This window comes from Miniopterus natalensis, chromosome 11 (assembly GCF_054644295.1).
Source record: "Miniopterus natalensis isolate mMinNat1 chromosome 11, mMinNat1.hap1, whole genome shotgun sequence".
Classification (NCBI taxonomy): domain Eukaryota; kingdom Metazoa; phylum Chordata; class Mammalia; order Chiroptera; family Miniopteridae; genus Miniopterus; species Miniopterus natalensis.
Window position 1 is genome coordinate 53,204,278 of NC_142091.1, and position 21,990 is coordinate 53,226,267.

Sequence of the window (21,990 nt, forward strand, 5' to 3'; positions counted from 1 at the left end):
AGACATTAAGGGAATGAGAAAACAAGTCACAGATTGAGAAATACTTGTCAGACACCTCTCTGGTAAAGGACTTATATCTAAAATATACCAAAAATACCTCACCTCTTAAAACTCAACAGTAAGTAAACAAACAATCCAATTTAAAAATGGGCAAAAGATTTGAACAGACAGTTCACCAAAGAAGATATATAACTGCAAACATGTAAAAAGATGCTCATTATTTATCACTGAGGCAATGCAAGTTAAATATGAGCCACCGTTACATACCCAGATTACATGATTAGAATGGCGAAAACAAACAAAAAAACGGACCCCACCCATTGTTGGTCGGGATGTACGGCAAGTCTCATTTACTGCTGGTGGGAACGGAATGCAGTACAGCCACTTTGGAAGATAGTTGGACAATTTTTTTGAAAGCTAAACACAGTCTTACCATGCAATCCAGTAATCACACTGCTAGAAATTTACCCAATTTATTTGAAAATGTATTTTTGCACAAGCCTGCGCACAAATATTATTAAACAGCTTTATACATAATCACCCCCAAACAGGAAGCAACCAAAATGTCTTTCAGCAGGTCAATGGGTAAATAAACTGTGGCACATCTATACAGTGGCATACTATTCAGTGATTAGACAGGGAATGAAGTTTCCAGACCCTCAGAGACATGAATGAACCCTAAGTGCACATGGGGATTTTCTTCCAAAGAGGATGGTATGGAAAGGAAAGGGGGGAGGGTAACTGTACAGTAGAAGACCTGACAGATGCCACCTCAGTCAGATAGGTTAACACGAAGATTAATGTCACCACTGACAAGTCATGCTGATAGCATGTATCCTTCCTAGAGTGGTATGAGAATTACACTTTACCTCTGTGGCTTTCCTCCCCAAAACCCACAACCCAAGTCTAAGCATGAGAAAAACAGACCAATCCCAATTGGGGGGAAATTCTGCAAGATACCTCATCAGTACTTCTCAAAAGCCTCAAGATCATAAAAAAAACAAGTCAAGTCTGAACTGTCACAGCCACAAGGAGTCTAAGATTTTATAACTGAATCTAATGTAGTGTCCTGGATGGGATTGTGGACGGAAAAAGGACAGTGGGTAAAAACTAATGTCATCTGACTAAAGTATTGAGTTTAGTTAATAATAACGCATCAGTATGGTTCATTAATTGTGATAACTGTACCATATGAATGTGAGATGTTAATAATAGGGGAAACCGGCATATATGAGAACTCTCAGTACTACTTTTGCAATTTTTCTGAAAATCTAAAGCTATTCCAAAAAAGTTTATTAACAAAATGTTGCAAGGATTACCCAGGAAACTATTAACAGTGGTTGCCTGTGAGGGACATTGGGTTCTGGGAAGACAGAATACAGGATGGGAGGAAACATTTTCACTAGGCATTTTAAAGATACATTAATTTAGTTTTGGACCACAAATAAAAAAAATTTAATAAAGTGAGCTGAAGACTTTATATTTCTTGTTTGGAAACAATAATATTCCTTCTTTTTTTTTTAAGTCTTTAGTAAAACTTAGAAAGAAGTGTAGAAAGTGCTATATGTGCGTTGGCTGTAACTACAAGCACATCTACTATTATTCTTTTGGTTCCTATTTCTTCTTAGTTTGGAGTTCCTGGAGATCTGCAGGAACCTTAGACTTAAGATACAGTTTTGTGATTCTAAGCTCCATTCCCCTTGCTTGTTTGCTTCATAAATATTTATATTCAACTGTATTTGGAGGCCTTCACAGTCAAAAACTAATGATCCATTCTCTCCTCTGTTCTAGTAAACTAGCTCATTGTTGGTTGCTTTTATTTTAAATTTCTTCTCCCAATTTAAATTTTTTTCCTATCTTAACTATCCAAAGTTTCATGTTTTTCTCTTGAAAAGCAGCAAGTTAGAAGCCAGCCTTTACTTTGGTAAGAATGGCATGGCCGCTCTCATGCCTTTTAAGGCTGTAATGGAACTCTTTCAAATAGGTGTAAAGAACTTCACTTTTTACATTTTACTTAACAGTGAATGTTTTATTTTCAACAACAGGGACAGTTTATAATTGCTGTCACCGTTGATCTCTAGATAGGTGTTTGGTAAGAGGATTGAGTATAGAACTAATACAAAGGTTCACAACTGGAAATAAAATCATGGGGTAAGGTCTCAACAAGGGAAAGGGGAAGACAGAGAAACACCTCTTTCTGAGAAAAGGCAGCCTCACACTTCCAGGAGCCTGTTCCTTTCCGTGTAGGCAGAAAGAAATAGGAAGGGTAATCATAATCACTGGTGTATGTTAAAACCACAAATAATCACAAATGTTATGTCCTTTCTTTCCTCAGAAGAAACCTGTGAAGTGGATATGGTTTTCTAGAATGGAGACTTAGGGAAATAATGCATCTTGTTTCCATTCACACAGGGATGAAATGGCCCAGGCAGGGCTTGAACACAAGTTAGTTCGACTCGAAAGCCCCTTGTATAGCAGGCACATTTCTTCTGGTTTATTGTCTTTCTGCTACACCGTATCATAGCTCTGAATGAAGGAAAAGATGTTGGGAGTAGTCGAAATTTGTCCAGGTAAATTAGGACATCCCTTTAACTTAGATAATGCTGTAGACTGGAAGAGAGCTGGGCACTAGAAACCAAAGAAGACAATCTGATTTATAAAAGGACCGTTGAGGTGGTCACTTCCATGAAGTTTGAAGCCAAAATGTTGGGACTTGATACAAGAAAAACAATGGGTTAGTGAGAAAGATACCAATGTATTTCCTTGGTATTTATTGCATTTTTGGGCAGAATTTCATTTTTGATGTTAGAAGAAAACACACAGTTATGTCTGTGGGGCTATAAGCAGAAAATTGGTACTTTGAGATTTGATCATTTGGCCAATGACCTCAGGCATTTAGTAGGGACATATCTAAATTATAGTTTCAGTTTTTCAAGGTTAAAAACATGTACACATAAAGTTAAAGTACTCCAATTTTTATTGACCTGTAACAAACCATCCCCAAATTTATGATGCTCGCAGATTCCGTGGGTCAGGAATTTGGAGAGAGTTCAGAGGGACAGTTTGTCACCATTCCACAGTGTTTGTAGTTTCAGCTGGGAAAACCATCTGGAGGTGTATTTACTCATATATATGGTTTATACTGGTGGTTGGCTGAGACACCAGTTGGCTGTCAACCAAGGCACCTATATGCAGCCTCCCCAGTCTGGTTTGGACTTCCTTAGAGGATGGTGCTCTCAGGGTAGTCAGACTTCTTACCGTGACTTAGGACTACAAGCTCAAGTATCGACAAACAAGATAAAAACTGCATCATGTTTTACAATCCAGCCTTGGAAGTCACCAAGCATTACTTCCTGAAAGCACTGACAAGACCCCCTAAATTTAAGTCAAGGGGCATAGATTCCACCTTTCGGTTGGAAGAATGTCAAGATTATGTTGTAGAAGAGTGTGTGAGATGGGAGATGATGTTGTGGGTATTTTTGGAAAATACCATATGCCAAACAGAATATTTAGTCCATGCAATGCAGGTTATCTGTCATGAACAGGACAGGAGATGACTGTATTCATGCTTCCTGCCATTTCTTTCTATTTATAGTCTAGCAATAGCTTCGTGTCCATGGTTACTTCTCAGTTTTTGCCTTTCCTCACTTTCATGTTCCTGTATCTCTCTTTAATGAGTCAAGGTAGTCTATTTAATAACCTCTAAGAACCTCTAAATCTCTGTTATCGTTAAAAACTTATTTTTGTTTAGTTCCAATTCAGTGTTTGTTAGGAGGGGTATCTCTGCTTCATACAGTTAATTAAAGAGCTAGGTTTATTCCATTTAATGATACCTCCACCAACTTAAGCTTCAGAGTCCTCTATTGGACCCTTTGCAGCTGACCGGGATAAGGCACAGCCTCTCTTAGTTCCCCAGCCTTCACCACACACATCACCTCTGCTCACGTTTTGTTGGTGACCCCTACTCATGTGGTCCCTCTGAGATTCAAGGAGCCTGGGAGCTATAGTCTCATGTGTGTCCAGGGAGAAGGGGGAGCATGAATGTCAGCAGTGCTTCTTAAACTCTCACGTGCACATGAGTCACCTGGGGGTCTATTAAAATGTAGATTCTGATTCAAGTGGGTCTCGAGGGGGCCCCAGAATCTGAATTTCCACAGGTGGTGATGATGCTCGGCTATGGACCATAGTTTGAATAACTAGGCTCTGCTACAAACTCTGAGTCTTCCCTCTAGGCTACAGCCAAAAGCCTTCAGGCCCAATGGCCACCTCCTCCAAGTTGCTCTTAGGACTCAGCTTCCCATCTCTATTAACAGAGGGTTGCTGCTTGGAAATATTGCCTCATTCCACTCCTGGCACTCATGAAACAATTTTATCCAGATAAAACTTAGCCACCTAGTGCCTTTGTCATCCCTGGGGCCAACCCAACAGTCATCTACACATTTTTAAATAAAAACCACATCATCCTGATTTTCATGCAAATTGTTTGATACATGGCACTCTCTGAATTTGTGCACGATGCTGTCAGAAACTTTACTCTAAGACACAGGTATCATTTCCTAACAATAGGGAAGATACCGTTTCTCATTGCTGCATATTTGTGATTCCCCCAAGGTGACCACTTACTCCAGTGCTTCATAAAGTGATCTTTAAAAGATATGTTTGCGCAGATGGCATGATACTGTATATAGAGAACCCTAAAGATTCCACCAAAAAACTACCAGATCTGATAAATGAATTCAGGAAAGTAGCAGGATACAAAATAAATATCCAGAAACCAGTTGCATTTTTATACACCAATAATGAACTATCAGAAAGGGAAACTAAGAAAACAGGACCATTTACAATTGCATCAAAAAGATAAGGGAGCTGGGGGAGGTAGAAGAGAGTAAAGGGGGATACATGGTGATGGAAGGAAACTTGACTTTGGGCTGTGAACACACAGTACAATAGGCAGGTGATGTATAGAGAATTGTACACCTGAAACCTATATAATTTTATTAACCAATGTCACCCCAATAAATTCAATAAAAATGTAAAAAAAAGATCTGTTTGTAATACATTGAGCACTTGCTCAATGCGGCCATAGCCCCAGGAATAAGGATTAAACCTGGTGAAATGTATCTGCCGCTTTTTTTTTTTTTATAACGATTCCATCAGGTGACCTCTCTGAGCATTTCTCATTGTTATTTATTTATTTTTTCATTGTTATTTATTGAAGTCCTTTCAAGGTCAAGTTCATTCCCCCACCAGTAGTTTATTGGTCAAAGTAAAGTAATTATGTGTTAGTCTTGTTAAGGTCTCAAATTTAAAGTCATGCTGATTTTCTGTACAGAGCTGTGTTGTCTCGGGCAAGGTATTTGATATCTCTGATCATATGGGAACTCACCTGTAAGACAGGGTAATAATATCTCCCTTGAAGGAATGAAATGAGATGATGGATATGGAAGCGCTTGGCCCACGGGTGGCGCATGGCAGTCACTCATGAAATGCCTCCCCTTCCTCTCCATTAGGCCAGTTTCTTGCTTTTTATGGGAGAGACAAATATTTTATTTCCTTTTCCATTAGTCTTAAAGCATCTCGAGAACAGGGTCTATATTTAAATCCCTTTTAGTCTTTCTCTAGGTGTTTAGTAACATCTTGAATAAATTAATGAATGACCAGATGACCGCTAAGGTCTTCTTGACCTTTGAAGTTCTCTGATTGTTTGGTTCTTCTAATGTTCTAGCTGCTCAGAAGAAATGTGGAGGATTGTCGTAAAATAAATTATCTTCTGTGTTAAGGGACTTCTTTTGTAATCTTATGAAATATGTATTATATTTATTATTACTAATAAGTATGTATGTGGGCCCAGGAACCTGCTGCAATAGTCTAAGTAACCTCTTCAGCTTATGACCTTTGGGCCTGATTCTCTGCTTCGTGCAAATGCAGTGGGTCAGGGGCTGGTCTCGACTCTGCTTCCCTTGCACTGCTCTCTTGGGAAGATCCCCATGAAAGATGGGAAAGAATTATGCCTTTTTCTCTGACATGGATTTGGGAGTCATGAATAATAGAGGCCGAGTTTCATGATATATTCATTTCAGTTCTCATAGAAGATGCACTTCGTGTTTTAGATTAAATATGATTTGGCTAGTGGGGTCAGGCCAAGTCAGCGGATGAGAGGAGAAGCAGTAGGTGCTTCCACGTCTGGGGATTGAACCAGGTCACCTGACTAGGCGAGCAGTTCTTGAGCTGCTGGGAGACAGTGCCAGTTGAGACAGTTTTTATTACTTTTTCATCCTGCTTCTGAGATGGGCAGGAAACTACATAGGCCATCAGATTCAGACCTGAGTTTTATTTTATTTTATTTTATTTTTTTAAAATATGTCTTTATTGATTTCAGAGAGAGGAAAGGAGAAGGAGAGAGAGAGAGAAACATCAATGATGAGAGAGTCATTGATCGAGCCTGCAACCCAGGCATGTGTCTGTCCTGACTGGGAATCGAACCCCAATCTCCTGGATCCTAGGTTGACGCTCAACCACTGAGCCACGCCCGGCTGGGCGAGACCTGAGTTTTAATCCTGACTTGGGTATGCTGTTGAATTCCAGAATCTCAGTTTTTTAATAATTCAAAACAGGCAATAATGTCGGCCTTGTAAGTTTCTGTGGGTGATGAATTAGACAGTGTGTGTTAAAGGCCTGGTGCCACGACTGGCAAAGAGATTGGGCCCAGTGATGATGACTCTTTTCAGGAGAGCACAGGAGACTAGGTGGGCCTGCCACCTGTGAAAGTGTCAGCCCTGCTGTGTGTCTGAGGAGTGTCCCAAAGTCCTGGCTGTATTTTATGACTGCAATGCAGGCTGTGGTGGTGGTGCTAAGAGTTTTCATGGATCTGGAAACAACGATCTGGGGAAAGAAAAATCTCAGTTGCATGTGTTATTCCATTATGATTTGAAATTCTGGTCCCTATGAGAGTAATGTCAACATTTCCTCCCCTCCTTACCTAGGAATAGTTGTCACTTACAGTTTCTGTATAGGGGAAGTAAGGAAAAAAAAAGCCTTACTAATCTCTCTACTCTCTTTGCTCTGACGGTTTATTTCAATCCCTGATATCCAACATGACTTCTATATTTCTTTAATTCTTGAAAAAGTAAAAGTGGCAGTAATAAAAATAACAATAAATCCATTCCACATGAATGCTCTTTTTTAGGCACCAGAAAGACTACATTTAGGTATTTAAGAGACACTGCACAGCACGTTGCTAATTAGTTTGTGGTCAGCTACCCTACAGTGGGTCAATTAATGTCCGTTTCAGAGGCTCACGGTGCCACTATAAGGGCCCTCAGACAATAGGTGAACTGGGTTCCATGTGGTACAATTGATTTTTGGGTTGCTGTAGCCCTTTGTGTCCTGTTTCACTAATTTTAGATTCTGAGAAAATCAGTTGTAAGCTAGAAAGTAACGAGGACTGATGATGCCGGAAAGAAAATAAAACACATTTTTGTCGCTTTACACACAGCTATTTTGAACTGGAGAGCAGCGGTCTGAGGGACGAGATTCGGTACCATTACATACATAACGGGAAGCCCAGGACGGAGGCCCTCCCGTACCGCATGGCAGACGGACAGTGGCACAAGGTCGCGCTGTCCGTCAGCGCCTCGCACCTCCTCCTCCATGTCGACTGCAACAGGTACGTCTTTGCCTCTGATCTGTTTTGATCTGTCCTTGAATTCTAGCCGTGGGAAAGGGGAGAAACCAACCCCCTCTAAGCCTTGCCGGGAAACAAACACCAAGGGACCCTGCTTGTAACTTAGCCGACTGCATGGGCCATTGGGCCTGCTGAAATGACCAGCTGTAATCGGCTAAGAAAACAGTTCATTAGGATGAAACAGTATCCCGGGATCAGGAGCAAACGTGCAAAAGGTTGATGACAGGTTGGGGAGTACTAAGTGCGCCCCGGTGTGCTCCAGGCACCGTCTGAAAGTCCATGGAGCTGTGGCCACAGTTAACTATGATATATTGTTGTTGAGTCGTTCCCCTTGGACGCGAATAAGCCAGTCTACCTTACAATGAACCCGAGAAGCCCGTGCTACTGAGAGGCTAATTCTATTTCACTTCATCAGGCACAGCTTTGCTTAAGTATCTTTTCCAGATGGAGGCTTTTAAAGAGGCTGTTCTTGGAGCCTTTGATACCATCCATCCTCTGCAGAGGAATGAGCCTCCCAGCTTGTTGGAGGATGGCAGGACCGTTTGTGAGGTCTGAGGGTTTTCACGGGAGGTGGTGGGGTGGGGTGTGGAGATACTATCCCCCACGTCCCTCACTGGAGTCAGGTTTACTGCCAGCTGAGGGAAGGAGACTATTGGTCTCTATTGGATCATTTGCGGCTGGACAGATGGATAATGGTGGTCAAGGGGAATGTTATTGATTCTCTCCAGAACCCGCTGAAATCCTTATGGATAGTGATCTGAGTCCTATTATGGAGAAATTTTTGCATTGCAAGCACTGTCCATGAATTGTTTGTTCTCATGAATGATACCATCAAAGTGAAAATGACTGTTCAGCTGCAGGACTTGCTCCCTTGGGCCCAGAATAAAGAACAGGCATGCTGGGGACAGCCTCCCTTCCAGAACCCCGCAGAAGGAGGGATAATCCAAGGTCAGTCAGCTCCAGACTACATTTCCGATGAGGAGGTATTTAAGGCACTTGCTGCCCTAGCTCTATAGTCTCTTTCAGTAGAGGACCTGCCAGGGCAAAGAACAGAAACTAGTGTCAGTCTTAAGGGAAGTTCCGCCCTGTTGAATCTTGGTCCATTTTGATGTCATCTATTTAAGGTACTTTCTGGATTTCTGAAGAACTGTCCAGATATAATATGTGTGCATGACAGAGTTTCCATAGAAACCACTGGCTTTTTACCCTGCTGTGCCGGGCTTGGCAGCTTGAACAAAGCCAGCCTCAAGCCACGATCTCCATTTCCACCTTCAAGAGCTCATCATCTCCTTCATTCCCTAGAACTAAAGGCTGTCAGGTAGCACTCTAGCTCCCCCCACCCCCCACCCCCCACCCACTTGCTACCCAAATGGGAGAGCAGAGGAAGGGCCTTGCATGTCTCCTATGCCCTAGGCCAGGGAGAGGCCTCAGAGCCCTGGTTCAGTAATTCCCAACTGAGAACTCCTGAGACACTGCTGTTTTCTTGCTATGCAATTTTTTGCACCCTCTTTCCAAAAGTTTTATCCCCACCTCCTCCCAACTTTGTCCCTGGAGAAGAGGAAAGGAAGGGAGGGGATATGTCTCTGCTAATCTAAGCTTTCATGACGTCACCAATTCTCTGGTCCCTATGAGATAACCTCTTCTCCCATCCTCCGCCACTCCTTTGCTGTGTGAATTTGGGCAAGTTAATTTCTTTGCATCTCAGTTTTTTAAATTTGTAAACTGGTAATGATAATACTAACATATACTCATAGATGGAAATGTTAAATGATATAAAAATGTGACGTGCTTAGGGTGGTGCTCGGCCTTTGGTGTCCAATACATGGCGGTGGTGGTTGCTATGATTATTTCTTCTGCACATCTCTGGTGCCTCTGTGTCTCTGAAGTTTCATCCATTATATGTCCTTCTTGGCTACCTCAACTCCCCACCTGGAAAGTGGGGAAGAGGATGGGAGAGCTGGAATCGACAATGTTCTTTAGGGTCAGCCCTATTTATAAAGAATGGACTGAGGCAATTCTAAATATTCTTTCCCTCTCTTGAAATTTTTCATACTTTGGCTCATGGCATCACATGTTGTCCTTTGTGTAAGATCTTGGAGGGAAAATAAAGCTGTTACTGGTTGATGATTCATGGGCCCAAACACAAATGAGTTTTTCAGATAGGTCAGGGAAAAGAAAGGCCCGGAACAGCTGGGCCACAGGAGAGGTAAATTTCGATTTTGATGTAGGAGAAGTCTAGAAATGTAGTTCCCAGACCTGACAGCACATAAGAATTACTGGGGAACTTCTAAGAAAATATATGGGTAACCAGGACCCATCTGATCCACTGGATCAGACCCGAGGGTTTGAACCTGAGAAGGTATGTTTTTAGCAAGTTCTCCGTGTAGTTTTTCTGCGGGCAGTCTAGACTTGGTGCATGGACTGGCATTTCAAAACCACTGGTTTAGCCAGAGGGGGAGAAGTCGGAAGAGAGGCTGGGCTGCAACAAATAAATGGGGGTCCCTGGGAAACTAAGTACCCGAAGCAGACACCTAGTAAGGAGGAGGAGAAGATTAAGGGTAGGGTAGTGCCTGGTGCACAAACCAAACTTAAGTTCTTCACAAATTTCTTGCCAGCCAACTGGCTGACGTTAGAGTGGCAGAAGCTCTGGTTTCCTTATCGAGATGCTGGTCTGTTGTCTAGGGCACCCTCCCAGGAGAATGAATTTCACCACAGCTGATTTTTACTCTCTAAGCTGTGCATTTCTTCCCATCACGTGGTTCTTCCTTTTTGATTCCTTTACCTTTAGAGTTATGCTATCTTGTTTTTTTCTACCTGTCACCCACTGGAGTTCTGCTGGTTAGATGATCAGCGGTGATGTGACAGACAGCAGTTATTGAGCGTTGACTGTGCTAGGCACAGTGCTAATTAACCATTTTGCATAATTCATTCATCCCACACTCAGGGCTGTTGTTTTTCTTGTTTTCAAACGATGGAGCTGAGGTTGTGTTATATGTCTGCCATCCTGCTGCTCATCGGTGGCAATGCTAGGATTTGGACCCAAGTCTGACTCATGAGTGTCTGCTCTAGCTACTAGGCCCAAGAGTGGGGACCACTGGCCCTGGACTCAGAACTGAGGGAAAGCAAGAGCCTGGTGCAGTGTGAGCAGTTTGCTCCTTTCTAGTATTTTCCTCCCACGTGTTTTATATTGCTGATCATCGGAGTTGATTGGTAAGACGTGGAATCTCATCCATGGAACCCATTGCATTGGCGTGGGTGGGGGAAGGGACCTCCATTTACTGGGCATCTACTACAGGCCAGGTAATGTGCTAAGAATGATATTCTTTAGGAGCCACGTGGGAACAATTTTATTAGACCCAGATTTAGAATTAGAAAGGCTCAGAGAAGATAAGTAACTCAGTTTTAATCACACAATGTAATAAGCATCGAAACTTTGAACTGGGATCTAACTCCTAAACCTTAGTCTCCCACCCCTCTGCACCACCTGTGTAATTCAGGTACTTCCCAGCTCAAAGTCACAGCCACCCAGGGAGTCCTCCCAGGGGAGAGATGCTGCAGAAGGTGCAGGGCCCATAAGAACATTTGAAAACGGGAAGAGATGATTTCCCTGGCAATTCCATCGCTCCGAGGCCCTGTAAGTGTGGCAGGATTTTCCACCCTTTTTAGGTTAGAATTGAGAAGCAGAGCCTTTTCAGGTCTCATTACACAAATTGTCAAAGGAAAGCAACTGCTATTTTCGTTGGTAGTTTAACACTTTCTGCTTGTTCCCAAGACTTACACCTTTCTCTCTTTTTCAGCTGTTTGACTGGGCCTAGTTAGAAGCTCCCAAAGTATGAGGAGCAGCTTCCCTCAAGCTAGAAACATGAAAGGAATCATTCAGTGGGGTGGCCAGGCTGATTATCTCCCCTGCCCCGGGTCTACCTCTGGCTGCCTTTGTATGAATAGTTGCCAACAAAGCTGAGAACGAGGCTGAACTCAGCTTCCTCAGGTTCTCCCTCTCCATTCTCGGCTCACCTTGCAGCCTGTTCCTGTTACTCAGCGCCCGGACTCCACTGGCATGTGACATTCAGTGCCTCGGTGTTCTTGCCCATTCACTGCAAAAGGGATTTTTCTTTCCTTCTCTTTAGTTGGTAACTTTTAATGAGCCATCATCCCACCATATTAATGTATTGGACACACTATCTCTGCCAGGCTGTAGAGGGTGCAGAGTCCTTGCCATTAGGAAGTTCATGGCTTATTCATTCAGGCATTTTAAACTCTTGAAACCGCCAGGGCCCCCCACAGTGATTGGCCCTGGTCCCTGCATTCAGAGAAAGCTTGGACTTGGATGGAGCCTTGTGAGCAGGCTGACTTGACAGCTCATAATAGCAGCCGGGCAGCGGAGAGAACCACAAATAGTCACTCCCAGCATCTTGGTCTTGAAGTGACAGTGGAGCTGAGGTTCTTGACAGCTAAGGGCTGGACTCAAAAGTGTTTTCTAATTGAATGGTACATTTGCCTAGCCTTCGGCCAGCACATTTTGCAATATGCAGGTGTCCTCACTCTAAGTCAACCTCCCCTTGCCACAGTGCTGGAAAAAATTCTCCTACACTGTTACGTTGCAGCAGAGCTCCGAACTCTCACCTCCTCTGTTCAGACTGTGTAAAGGTGCACAGTGCACACCCCCCACCCCTCTGCAGCTTGATAGTCACCTGACAAGGGGTTAACTCAATGATTATAGTTTAGGCAGTAAATGTATTTAGACTTTACTTTTAACACATGCTGTTTATTTGCTGCAGAACACATTCAACTTTTGCACACAACTGATCTTGAAGAGCACGCACAATCAGAAAAATAAACTTACTGCAAATCACTGAACAAGTCAGTAGCTCAAGGTTTCTGTCTAACGTTTCAGAGTAACTTCAGGATGTGAGCATCTGCTTATATCTCTAGGTTTTCATAGTGAGATATGGAGATATTTCTTCCCAGAGAGCCCCCAAAGTGTTTACAAACATCGTCCTATAAGAGCTCACATTCCTTAAGGTAGTTAAGCCATATGTATAATGTACTACATTGATTTTATACAGATATTTTCACTTACAGTCAGGAGAGGGAAATTAAGAAATGACTGTTAAAGGTTACAGCTTCCAGGAGAGCCAGGCCAAGACATTATACACTTCACAAACAGAAGCACATGCACAAAACTTATCATCAAAACTGACTAAAATTAAATTGAGAAGCCAGTGTGCGCCTCATGTCCGGCTAACCCAGCACCTCCAGATCCCCTGTCCAGGAAGAGATGACAAGTGATTTAGGCAGATAGGACATACCCACGTGTAAGTTTAAGTAACAGTATAAAAGACGTCATAAGGAGATACGTGATGGATTGCTGGATTCTTGGTAGAGACAATCAGGTCTGGGAGACCCCAGAAGGGAGAGCTCCTGGGGATGTGGAGTAACCTCTTCATTTCTTACTGTCTCAGGTGAGAACATGACAATTTCTGCAGCTTTACAGCTTTGCCACTGTGTGATTTGATTCTGTGCCCATCACGTGAAAACTGGGCTCGGAATGAGGTTCATCTTGTAAGTATTACAAAGCCAATCACAGTGTCAGTGAGAGAAGAGTGTGTATGGGAGAGTGGGCTCGAGTTGGCAGTGAGGGAAAGCCTGCAGGGAAGAGACCGAGGAGATGAGAGGGGAGGAAGGGAATGGAGAGCTGGTCTCCATTTGAACAGGCCTTTGAGGTCTGTGATTTAGCCTAGACTCACATGAGTACTGGACCTTTGTCTTGGTTTGCCATTTATAAAATGTGATCTACATGCAGTGAGGCAGGAGTGTGAAATCAGGGAATCTAGGTCTTAGATTTTTTTGAAGATTATGCACATTCATTCATTCATACATTCATTCATATATGCCAGGAACTGTGCTTGCACCTGTAAAATGGGAGTAATAGTAAATTTTCTAACCATGTGGTTGTTGTAGGAATACAGCAAGAGTGTTTAAAATCCTCGGAAAATTTCAAGCTCCTCTATAAACATAAAGCATCATAAAGCGCTATAGACATATACCATCATGTAGAAAAAGTGTTGGAATATCATGTTGAAAGTGAGCACAATTTAATCAAATTTTCACCTGTCTAAAAACAATGGCTTTTGTCCCATGGATCAGGAGCTAGTGTGCAGTGCGGACCCACGGTGAAGTGTAAGGTTTGAGGTCAGTCAGGTCACTGAACTTGTTCCAGTGGCCAGATCCTAGGCAAGATTCTCTAGTAGTTTGTTGTTTAGTTCCACGATTGGTAGTGCATCACAATGGTGCACAGTTTTTATGCCAACAGAGTCCCTTTGAAAATATGTAATTGCAGAGTCTCTTTAAAAAATATGGAACTGAACCTGAGCAGGGAAGAAAATACTCACTCCAGCACGATAAGAACTTTTGTTGATCCTGGCAGGGCCTTGAGAATGTGGCCTGGCTTCTTTCCCTTTTTATTGTTGTGGGAAAGGAGTTTAGAAATTTAATTTCCCGTCCCAAACTCATAAGCCATAATTACCACAGCTTTTATGAAGTGATGTAAAGCCAGGTGAAGTTTTACTGAGTGAGGAAATTCATTAGTTATAATTGCCTGGGTCGCCTAAATAAAATATGTACTATTTGCTTTTCTACTTTGAAATTTTGGCCTTTAGCACAAAAATGTTCTGGACTGAAAACTTGAGCTGGAAGAGGTTGTTAAATATGTATGTCCCTGGGAGAGCCATTTACTGTCTCTGGGCCTTAGCTCTCTAGACATTCAGTAAGGGGCCAGGACGAAGTGATTTTTATGCCTCCTTCCAACTCTAAACTCTAACCTCTGAGATCCTTAAGTAAAGGACATGGACTTTTCTTGCCTTCAGGACCACGGAGAGCAGCTCAGCTTGCCTCCTAGTAGGGCCACTTTCGCAGTAGACCAGCAGGGGATTTGAATCATCTGAGTTGAAATGTGGGTAGATAGTGCAGCAAGCTATTGATGAGCAAAACCTACTTACCCTAGATGGCCATCTCCTTTTTTCTCACTTGCCACCCTCCTGGCTGGAGTAGATGCCAAATATGCATTTTTGGATGCTCAGGGAGGCTAGTGTCTTGTTTTCTCCACCGTGTGCTCTTTATTTCTCCCGGTGTTCTCTGTCCCAGGCGTGTGACAGTGGGCAGCCTTTGGGAGGGGTGGGGTGGGAGTGTGCAGGCTGCCCTGGTCATCTCTACGTTGGTAGTTTGATGACCTACAGGAGAGAACAGTGTGCTACAGCCAGCAGATGATAGATAGTTGTGCTGTTGAAAAACATACCATGTTCTCTGAAGGGGAGGGAGAAAGACTTTGCTGCCAAACTGTAGAGATTTAAATAATGGGAGAGAATGAATCTAAAGATCTAGGTGGCCAATGTAATACATTCAGAGTTATAGATCCTTTGGCAAAGTAGAGAGTGGCCGCTGAATTGTTAAGGCCGCCTAGACCTTACTGGGTTGGATTCAACTGAACACCCCCCTGCCCCCGCCTTCTGCCCATGCTGGGTACCCTGCGGCTTATTAATTCCAGCCTCATTAGGTGGGTTCCAGGTTTAACTTTACCCTGGCTTCCAATGATATCTGTAGGAGACCTATTTCTCATTTTGTTTTTTCAAGGACCTTTCTTTTTTCCTCTTGTGCCCTTGTGGGTTTAAATATACCTTTGGTTAACTGTGGCCTTGTGGCAGACAGAGGTAGGAGGTGAAAGGATTAATTGAAGTGGTTGATGAGAGAGTGGCCTGCATCTCACCCCATGAACCTGTACTCCCAGGCTTTCAAAGTTGCACATGGAAAGGACTAAAAAGAAATACAATAGAGTCTTCCCTTTATATGGGAGTTTGTTGGCTACCTGAGGCCATGAGTAGATTAACAAGAAGGCACTTTATTGCATACATGGGGCCCAAGATACATTAGAATTGAGAGGAAAGTGAGACTGCATTTCCAGCTCCCAGGGATTTCATCTACATGTCCCCAGACACATTTTGTGTTGTATTGTATCGTATGGACCTGGGTCCATACAGGACAAATGGAAGGGACATAGGCTGTAAGAGGAATAGATTTTTTCTTGTAGGAAAAGATTGCAATGCTTGCATCTTTATTGTTGCAGTTGTACTCTGTCCTTTTTGGTGGATATGCATGGCTATTTTTCTAAAGAAGGAAAACAAAGAGAGAAAATAAACAGTAAAACCGGAGCAGTACATAGTATGGAACTATTTTATAAAAAATGTACATTTATATATTAATCATCTCTGTTCCTTTATGCCTCACTCATTAGAAAAGAGTATTGGGGAATAAAAAATGCATGAGCTATGAGAACTTTTAATTGAAAAAAACACACAAGAATTCCAAATATGCATTTGCTTTCTACTTAGACCAAGGGTACTGATGTTGTCATTGGAAAGAATTGATTTTCCGCACTACTGTAAAGAAATTCATCTATCTCTATGGAAACTTTAATTAAATTAATGTTATAAGTATTCACAGCTGGAGCAGTTGGATGTAAGGAAATGGATTTATAGCTGTTTTTCTTTTAGGGGGCCTGGTAAGGGTGGAGTGTAAGGCTTGGAAGAGAAAGGTTTCTCTGCACTCGTTTCCCTGCTCTGACCCCAAATTCAGTTGACTTTTGTCCCTCAGTTCATCTTTCTGAACTTGTGAGTGCTTCTCTCAGCAGTCGTTTCAGAGCCTCTAAACCAGCGGGTTAATGCGCCTGGGCCCTCACCTGAGGGTTTTCCTGGGCAATTAGAGTGGAAATAATTTCCCTTCTCCTCCCAGGACCTGTGTGATGCTATCTCTAACCCTGCCCCAGGAATGTCACGCTGCATCTCTGCTCATTAATGCCCATTAGTCTGAGGGTATCGCTCTCCTGACAGCGAATTTCACACCCAGGAACTCACAGGCTTGGAGCTGGGGCCATCAGCCGGCTTTGGGACACTCAGAATGCCTGTGACCCAGAATGGGGTTTTATTTGCGCTGGAGGTAAACAGCTCCAGGCTGTGCTGCATCCTGGTGTGTCCTCAGCAGGACCCTCCACTCGCTCAGTTGCTCAGTGCGTTTGTGCTAATACCTGCTCTCCAAGTCTGATGTTGTTTTTGCAACACAAACAAGGAAGGCGATGGGGAATGTATGATACAAATTTCTTGAAATCTTTGCCATTTCAACCTCAGAGGCCCAGCCCCCTGCAGGGGAAACTCAGATTTTTTGCTTGGTTGTTACTGAGTTGAGGTCGGTGTTTTGTATTTCATTGGCGATGGCGTCTGTATCCCCTTGATCTTTCCTATAGCCCTCGGAGGTGGCCTACTGTGTAATTAGGGAGTTACTGAGAAGTGGCTTGTCCAGGGGTTCACAGAAAGTCAGGGGCAGCTGGAGACCAGAGGTCCTCCCGTATCCTTTTCTCAGCCAGTTTATTCTCTACTAGTCCCTCCAGTTCCTTTTTTCCTTCTGTTCCTCCTCCCTCCCCTTTTAACACCCCTAAGTGACAAGATAACACTTCTAACTTCTCACAGAAAAAGCCTAAGGCAGCGATATTCATCCTTTTTCATCTCACAGCACACATGAACTAAATACTAAAATTCTGCGGCACACCCCAAAATATATTCTTTGCAGAGCTGACCAAAAAACAGGTATAATTTTGACTCATGCACACCAGACGGCTATTGTGTTCCCTGTCGTCATTTTTTTTATTTGACGATCTAAGGGAAAAGAGGTCGGTGCCCCTGACTAAATAGTCAGGTAGTGCATGCTTTAAAAATCCCTGCAGCACCCCGGTGTGCCATGGTACACCAGTTGAAGATCACTGGTCTGAGGTATCCCATTTATAAACTGAAACAAAGGCCAAGTGTGACGTATGACTTTCTGAGGCAGGGGCTGCTGCTCACCTCACGCGGCTACTTTGCCGTTGGATCAAAATCTACCTCGTTATAAATTCTAACCACTGTTGGTCTTTAGAGTCTAGAAGCTTATGTGCTATTATTTTTAGATTTGAAGACTCTCATTTTTTTCCTAGAATCTAGAGTGTTGAGAGACAGGCTCATGACCTCAATACCACGGAGATAATATTGGGACAGGCCTTTGAATGGCCCATCCTCCCCCTGACTTGTGTGCCTTGCCTGTGCCTCTGCGCTGATGTGTAACGGCCAAGGATCTAATCCTAAATCATGACTGACTGCAAATGAGCCATTCGACTATTTCTTCAAATGTGAAATAGATGCATTACACTAGTCTCCAGTGTTACACGGCTGGCTTTCCTCTGCTCCGATATAAATTTTGATGTGCCCTGTTTCAAGGTGGTAACTCTCTGTGTTCTTTAAGGTGACTTTGCAATCACAAGGTCGCATTAAAAACTACTGGCGGGGAAATAAATGGTTGGGTGGCGGGGGATCCCATTTAGGTGCGAGTTTGTCATTATTGCTTCTTTGGTTGGTACCTAATTAGATATGTACTAGATAGAGCCTGCGGGAAGGCGCAGGAAACAGGTGAGCACATTGAATTCTGAGTCATTTTCACGGATGGCTATTGTTTGTGGACATTAGAGTGATCTGTAAGGACTTCCCACTGCAAATCTGATCACCATATTCCTTTCCCACTCCAGCACACACGAGCTCATTTCATGGTCTCCTCTAAGTTTTAGGCTTAATATAGCTTACAAAAATTTTGCAGTTTGGTCTGTGTTTCTTTATTGTATTAGATTTCTCATTCCTCTGACCTCGAGTCTCTTAGTTTTAAAAGTGTATCATGTTTATTTAAGCCACAGGATCTCTGCACATGCAACTCTAGAATATCAAGTTCACTTTTACTTATTTTTAATTTTCAGGACAAAAGAAAGTAGTCTCTTGTGTTTTATATTTTTGTTATAGAACAGTGTTCATTTTATTCAGAGTAGTTTCTGATTGTTTGATTGATGTCTGCTTTTCCCACGGGCTGTAAGCGCCCCGAGAGCTCACCAGTGTGTTCCTGATGTATATTATAGCTCTGTCACATAATAGGTAGCAAACACATATTTGCGATTACCTGAATGAATGAATAAGTGGAAGAGTTCTGATCTAGAGGGTCTGTATTTGTGGCTTTCGGCCTGTGATTCTAACCTGCTAGATGATTCCATTAGTTCAAAAACGAGTCTCCTTGTTCTTTGCCTCCATCTCCCCTTCTGTACGGAATGGCACCCTCTCCGCCCACTCTACCTGGGCAGGGTTATTGTGAAGACCCAGTGAGAGCCTGCATGGGAACGTGTGCTGTAAATTTCAGTGCGCTTTGTAAATATCAGGCTAAAGGAACAGGAAGGAATCCTAGCATTTCTGCTTTGAACTCCTGAAGAGTGTTCTTTTTTTGAGGAAGGCAGGTAATCTACAAAAGGCTTTTGGTGATTTCCTGGTCTGATTCACAGCACCAGGTGACCCGTGCCTCGCTCTCAGCTTGAACTTACATGTGTCCTGTGTCTGAGGGGGCTCCTGCAGGCGTGAAGCAGGGGCGGTGGTTTACGGAGTGTAGGAGCACACACCCATCACCTGGAAGATTAAGGGCGCGTCCCCCTCTGCTGGGTAGCAAGCACAATTGGGTACATGTGTTTAGCCTGTCCGGTGGACATACCACCATCATGAAATCCTGTGGGTGTGTTTCTGAAAACAGCATTTGAGGCCCACAGTAGAGGCCTCCCTTCAAGACCATTAAATTAAGCCTTTCATGAGCGTCCCCTGATACTTTGGTATAGCCTTATTGTGAAACTCAATGGATGTATTTTTTTCTTTGATTTGTTTTTAAATGATGAAAGGTGCTTGCTTGATTCACAAAATTAAAAAGTAAAAAAGAAAACATTGTACAGGAAGTTATAAGGACCAAAGTCCTAAGGAGCAATGTGAAGGTTGGGGTGAACATTTTTGCAGTATAGGTATGTTTTTGCTTTATATGATGGAATATCTAAAAGTTATTATAGTGCATTCCCTATGTAAATTACATAATATGCAATAAAACTACTGAATAGCAAAAAAATATGAAAGGTGCAAGCTATTTAAAACCATACAATACCCATCACCCTGTCCTTAATTCCATTCCACAGAAGTGATCATTAACAATTTTATTTCCCTTCTCTAGATTTTTCCTTTGCATATGCAAACACATTTTTTTCAATAATGAGACAACCCTATATGTATTGTGCTTCAATTTGCTTTCTCATTTCACAGAATAAAGCCTGATATACCCTTGATGTGCAGCAGGAATATATTCAGGAGGAAAGAGGGCTGCTTTGTTTTTTGTAGGACAGTCTGGGCAGCTCTGTGCCTTGGCTGTGTGTAAAGCAGTGTTCACTTGCAGGCCTCTGGCCTCCTGCTTTGGGCTGTAACCCATGCCTCTAGCCGGTCACACACAGCAGTGACTATAGAAACGGGGCGAGGAGCCAAGAGCCCCTGTCCTTGGATCAGCCTGCCCTGTCTCAGCTGTGTAGCTAGGTGAAACCATGGCAATTAGCCTGTGCTGAGATGGGAGTTACAAGATTGAAGTGGGTATGTGATGAGGGTCAGGTGCTCTGAGCATGAGCATAACGCTAAATCTTATTTTGTGTGGCTGAAGTGGAGTTGATGCTGCCAGGGTCAGGCGAGGAGTCAATGAGAGAACGCGTAGTCAGCGGCTAAGTGCGCAAGCTTTTGGAGTTGGACAGTCCTGGGTTTCAACTCTAGCTCTGCCACTATCTCTGTGACCCTTGGCAAGTTGCTGAACTTTCCTAAGCCTCAGTCATAAGATCTGGATAGTAATAATGCCTCCCTCATGAGATTAGAATTAAAAGTGACAAAGCTCATGCATTTGATAAGATTCTCCTGATTGCAAATAACAGTGGCTTGAACTCTAAGGGTATATAGTGTTCACTTAAGCAGGAAGTTCAGTCTAGTCAGTTGCCTGAGATGAGTTGGTGCTCAAGCATGTTATCTGGGGCTGGTGCATCCTTTATGTACTTCTATCTTGTCATCCTTGGCATGCTTTCCCTTGGCAAGGGGGGAAGGGGTCACCAGGATTGTCATAGACCAACTGTCCTTCTTCCACGGTGCTGGCCACTGCTCACTCAATAATAGAGGTACTTTGAGCAAAGAAGAGGAAGTGGCCCTTGGGGAGACTGTGAACAGTGCCACCAGCATGTCGATAGTGATAGTTTAGCTTCCTGCCTAGTGTTCACCCCCATGCAGCTGCTGCTGAATTTGATAAGGAGGATTCCTCTGTGAGACACAGTGAACAGCAGACAAACCCAAGGAGATGATGCCGGTATCTGGATAATCAGGAGTCATTTATATACATGGCTATTCTGGCCATCAGGCCATCTTCAAGGCCATGATCAAACAGAGCAAATAATATGAGTGGGCCTGAGAGGCCAGCCTGGCTCCCACCTCCAGCGTCCATCAATCCTATTAGCAGGGGCAGCTCTTGTTAGGCTTTCACTTTGGGAAACCTGTTCTCTGCTTGTCTGCCTGTGGCTTTGGCCCCCTCGCTGCTCCTGTAAACACAGCTGCCCTTTCCACAAAGTGCCCTGGACGCCCATCTAAGCCGGTGTCTGATTGCAGCTTTGGCCCGGGGCTACCTTCTCACCTACTCTGTCTCTTCCTCCCAGCGTTTGCCTTCTTGGCCCACCGATCCTGGCTTTTTATGTCTGCTGCTTCATCTGGCTGGATTTCCCCTCAGAGCTTCACGCCTCCCCCTCCAGCCCCACTCCACAGCATCCCCCTGGTGGCACGGTCCTTTCCCTCTCTCAGGGGAGAGCCAGACCTTGCCTTTGCTGATTCTCTGATGTTGGCTCCTTACCATACCTTGATCTTTGTATTTTCCTGCAAACATAAACTGCAAGTCGGATCCTCAGCTTGGTGGGGATGCTCCTTACCTCCCCTGGAGTTAGAGCCATGCCGCAGTGGAGTTGGCATCTGCAGATGGGCTTGAGGCATTACTTGGGGTAATTCTGAAATCCAGAGTCCAGATTTCAGCAGAGAAGAAAATGAATACAACCTTTACAGTATCCACGAAGCTGTTTAACATACAAATTATGTGCCTGAGCATTGCCCTAGAGCTCACCCTTGCTAAGTGCCACATGAAAAAGGTGACCCGATATTTGCAAGGTGAGCAATCACTGGAATTAACCAAAATGTCACTGCCTTCAAAAGGGAGTTCGTTCAGGTATTGGCTGCAGTCTTCCCTCCAGGGGGAGACAGTGGGTGGTGGAAAAGCCTTGGAGCCTGGGCTGGGTATCTGCCCTCCCCTGTCTTCTCTACTCTGCTCTGTGTCCCAGCAGGCTGACCTGCACGGGTGCACCTGGGGCCTCCTTTGCC

The 21,990-nt window shown here is 43.5% G+C and overlaps 1 protein-coding gene across 2 annotated transcripts in view; it reads left to right on the forward strand.

The window, feature by feature from the left end:
• Positions 1–21,990, forward strand: part of NELL1 (neural EGFL like 1) — a 619,484-nt gene that overhangs the window by 87,265 nt on the left and 510,229 nt on the right. For both annotated transcript variants that reach the window (XM_016201668.2, XM_016201669.2), the window contains exon 4: positions 7,496–7,666. In XM_016201668.2, the coding sequence (XP_016057154.1) occupies positions 7,496–7,666 (171 nt within the window). The remainder of the gene's footprint in view (positions 1–7,495; positions 7,667–21,990) is intronic.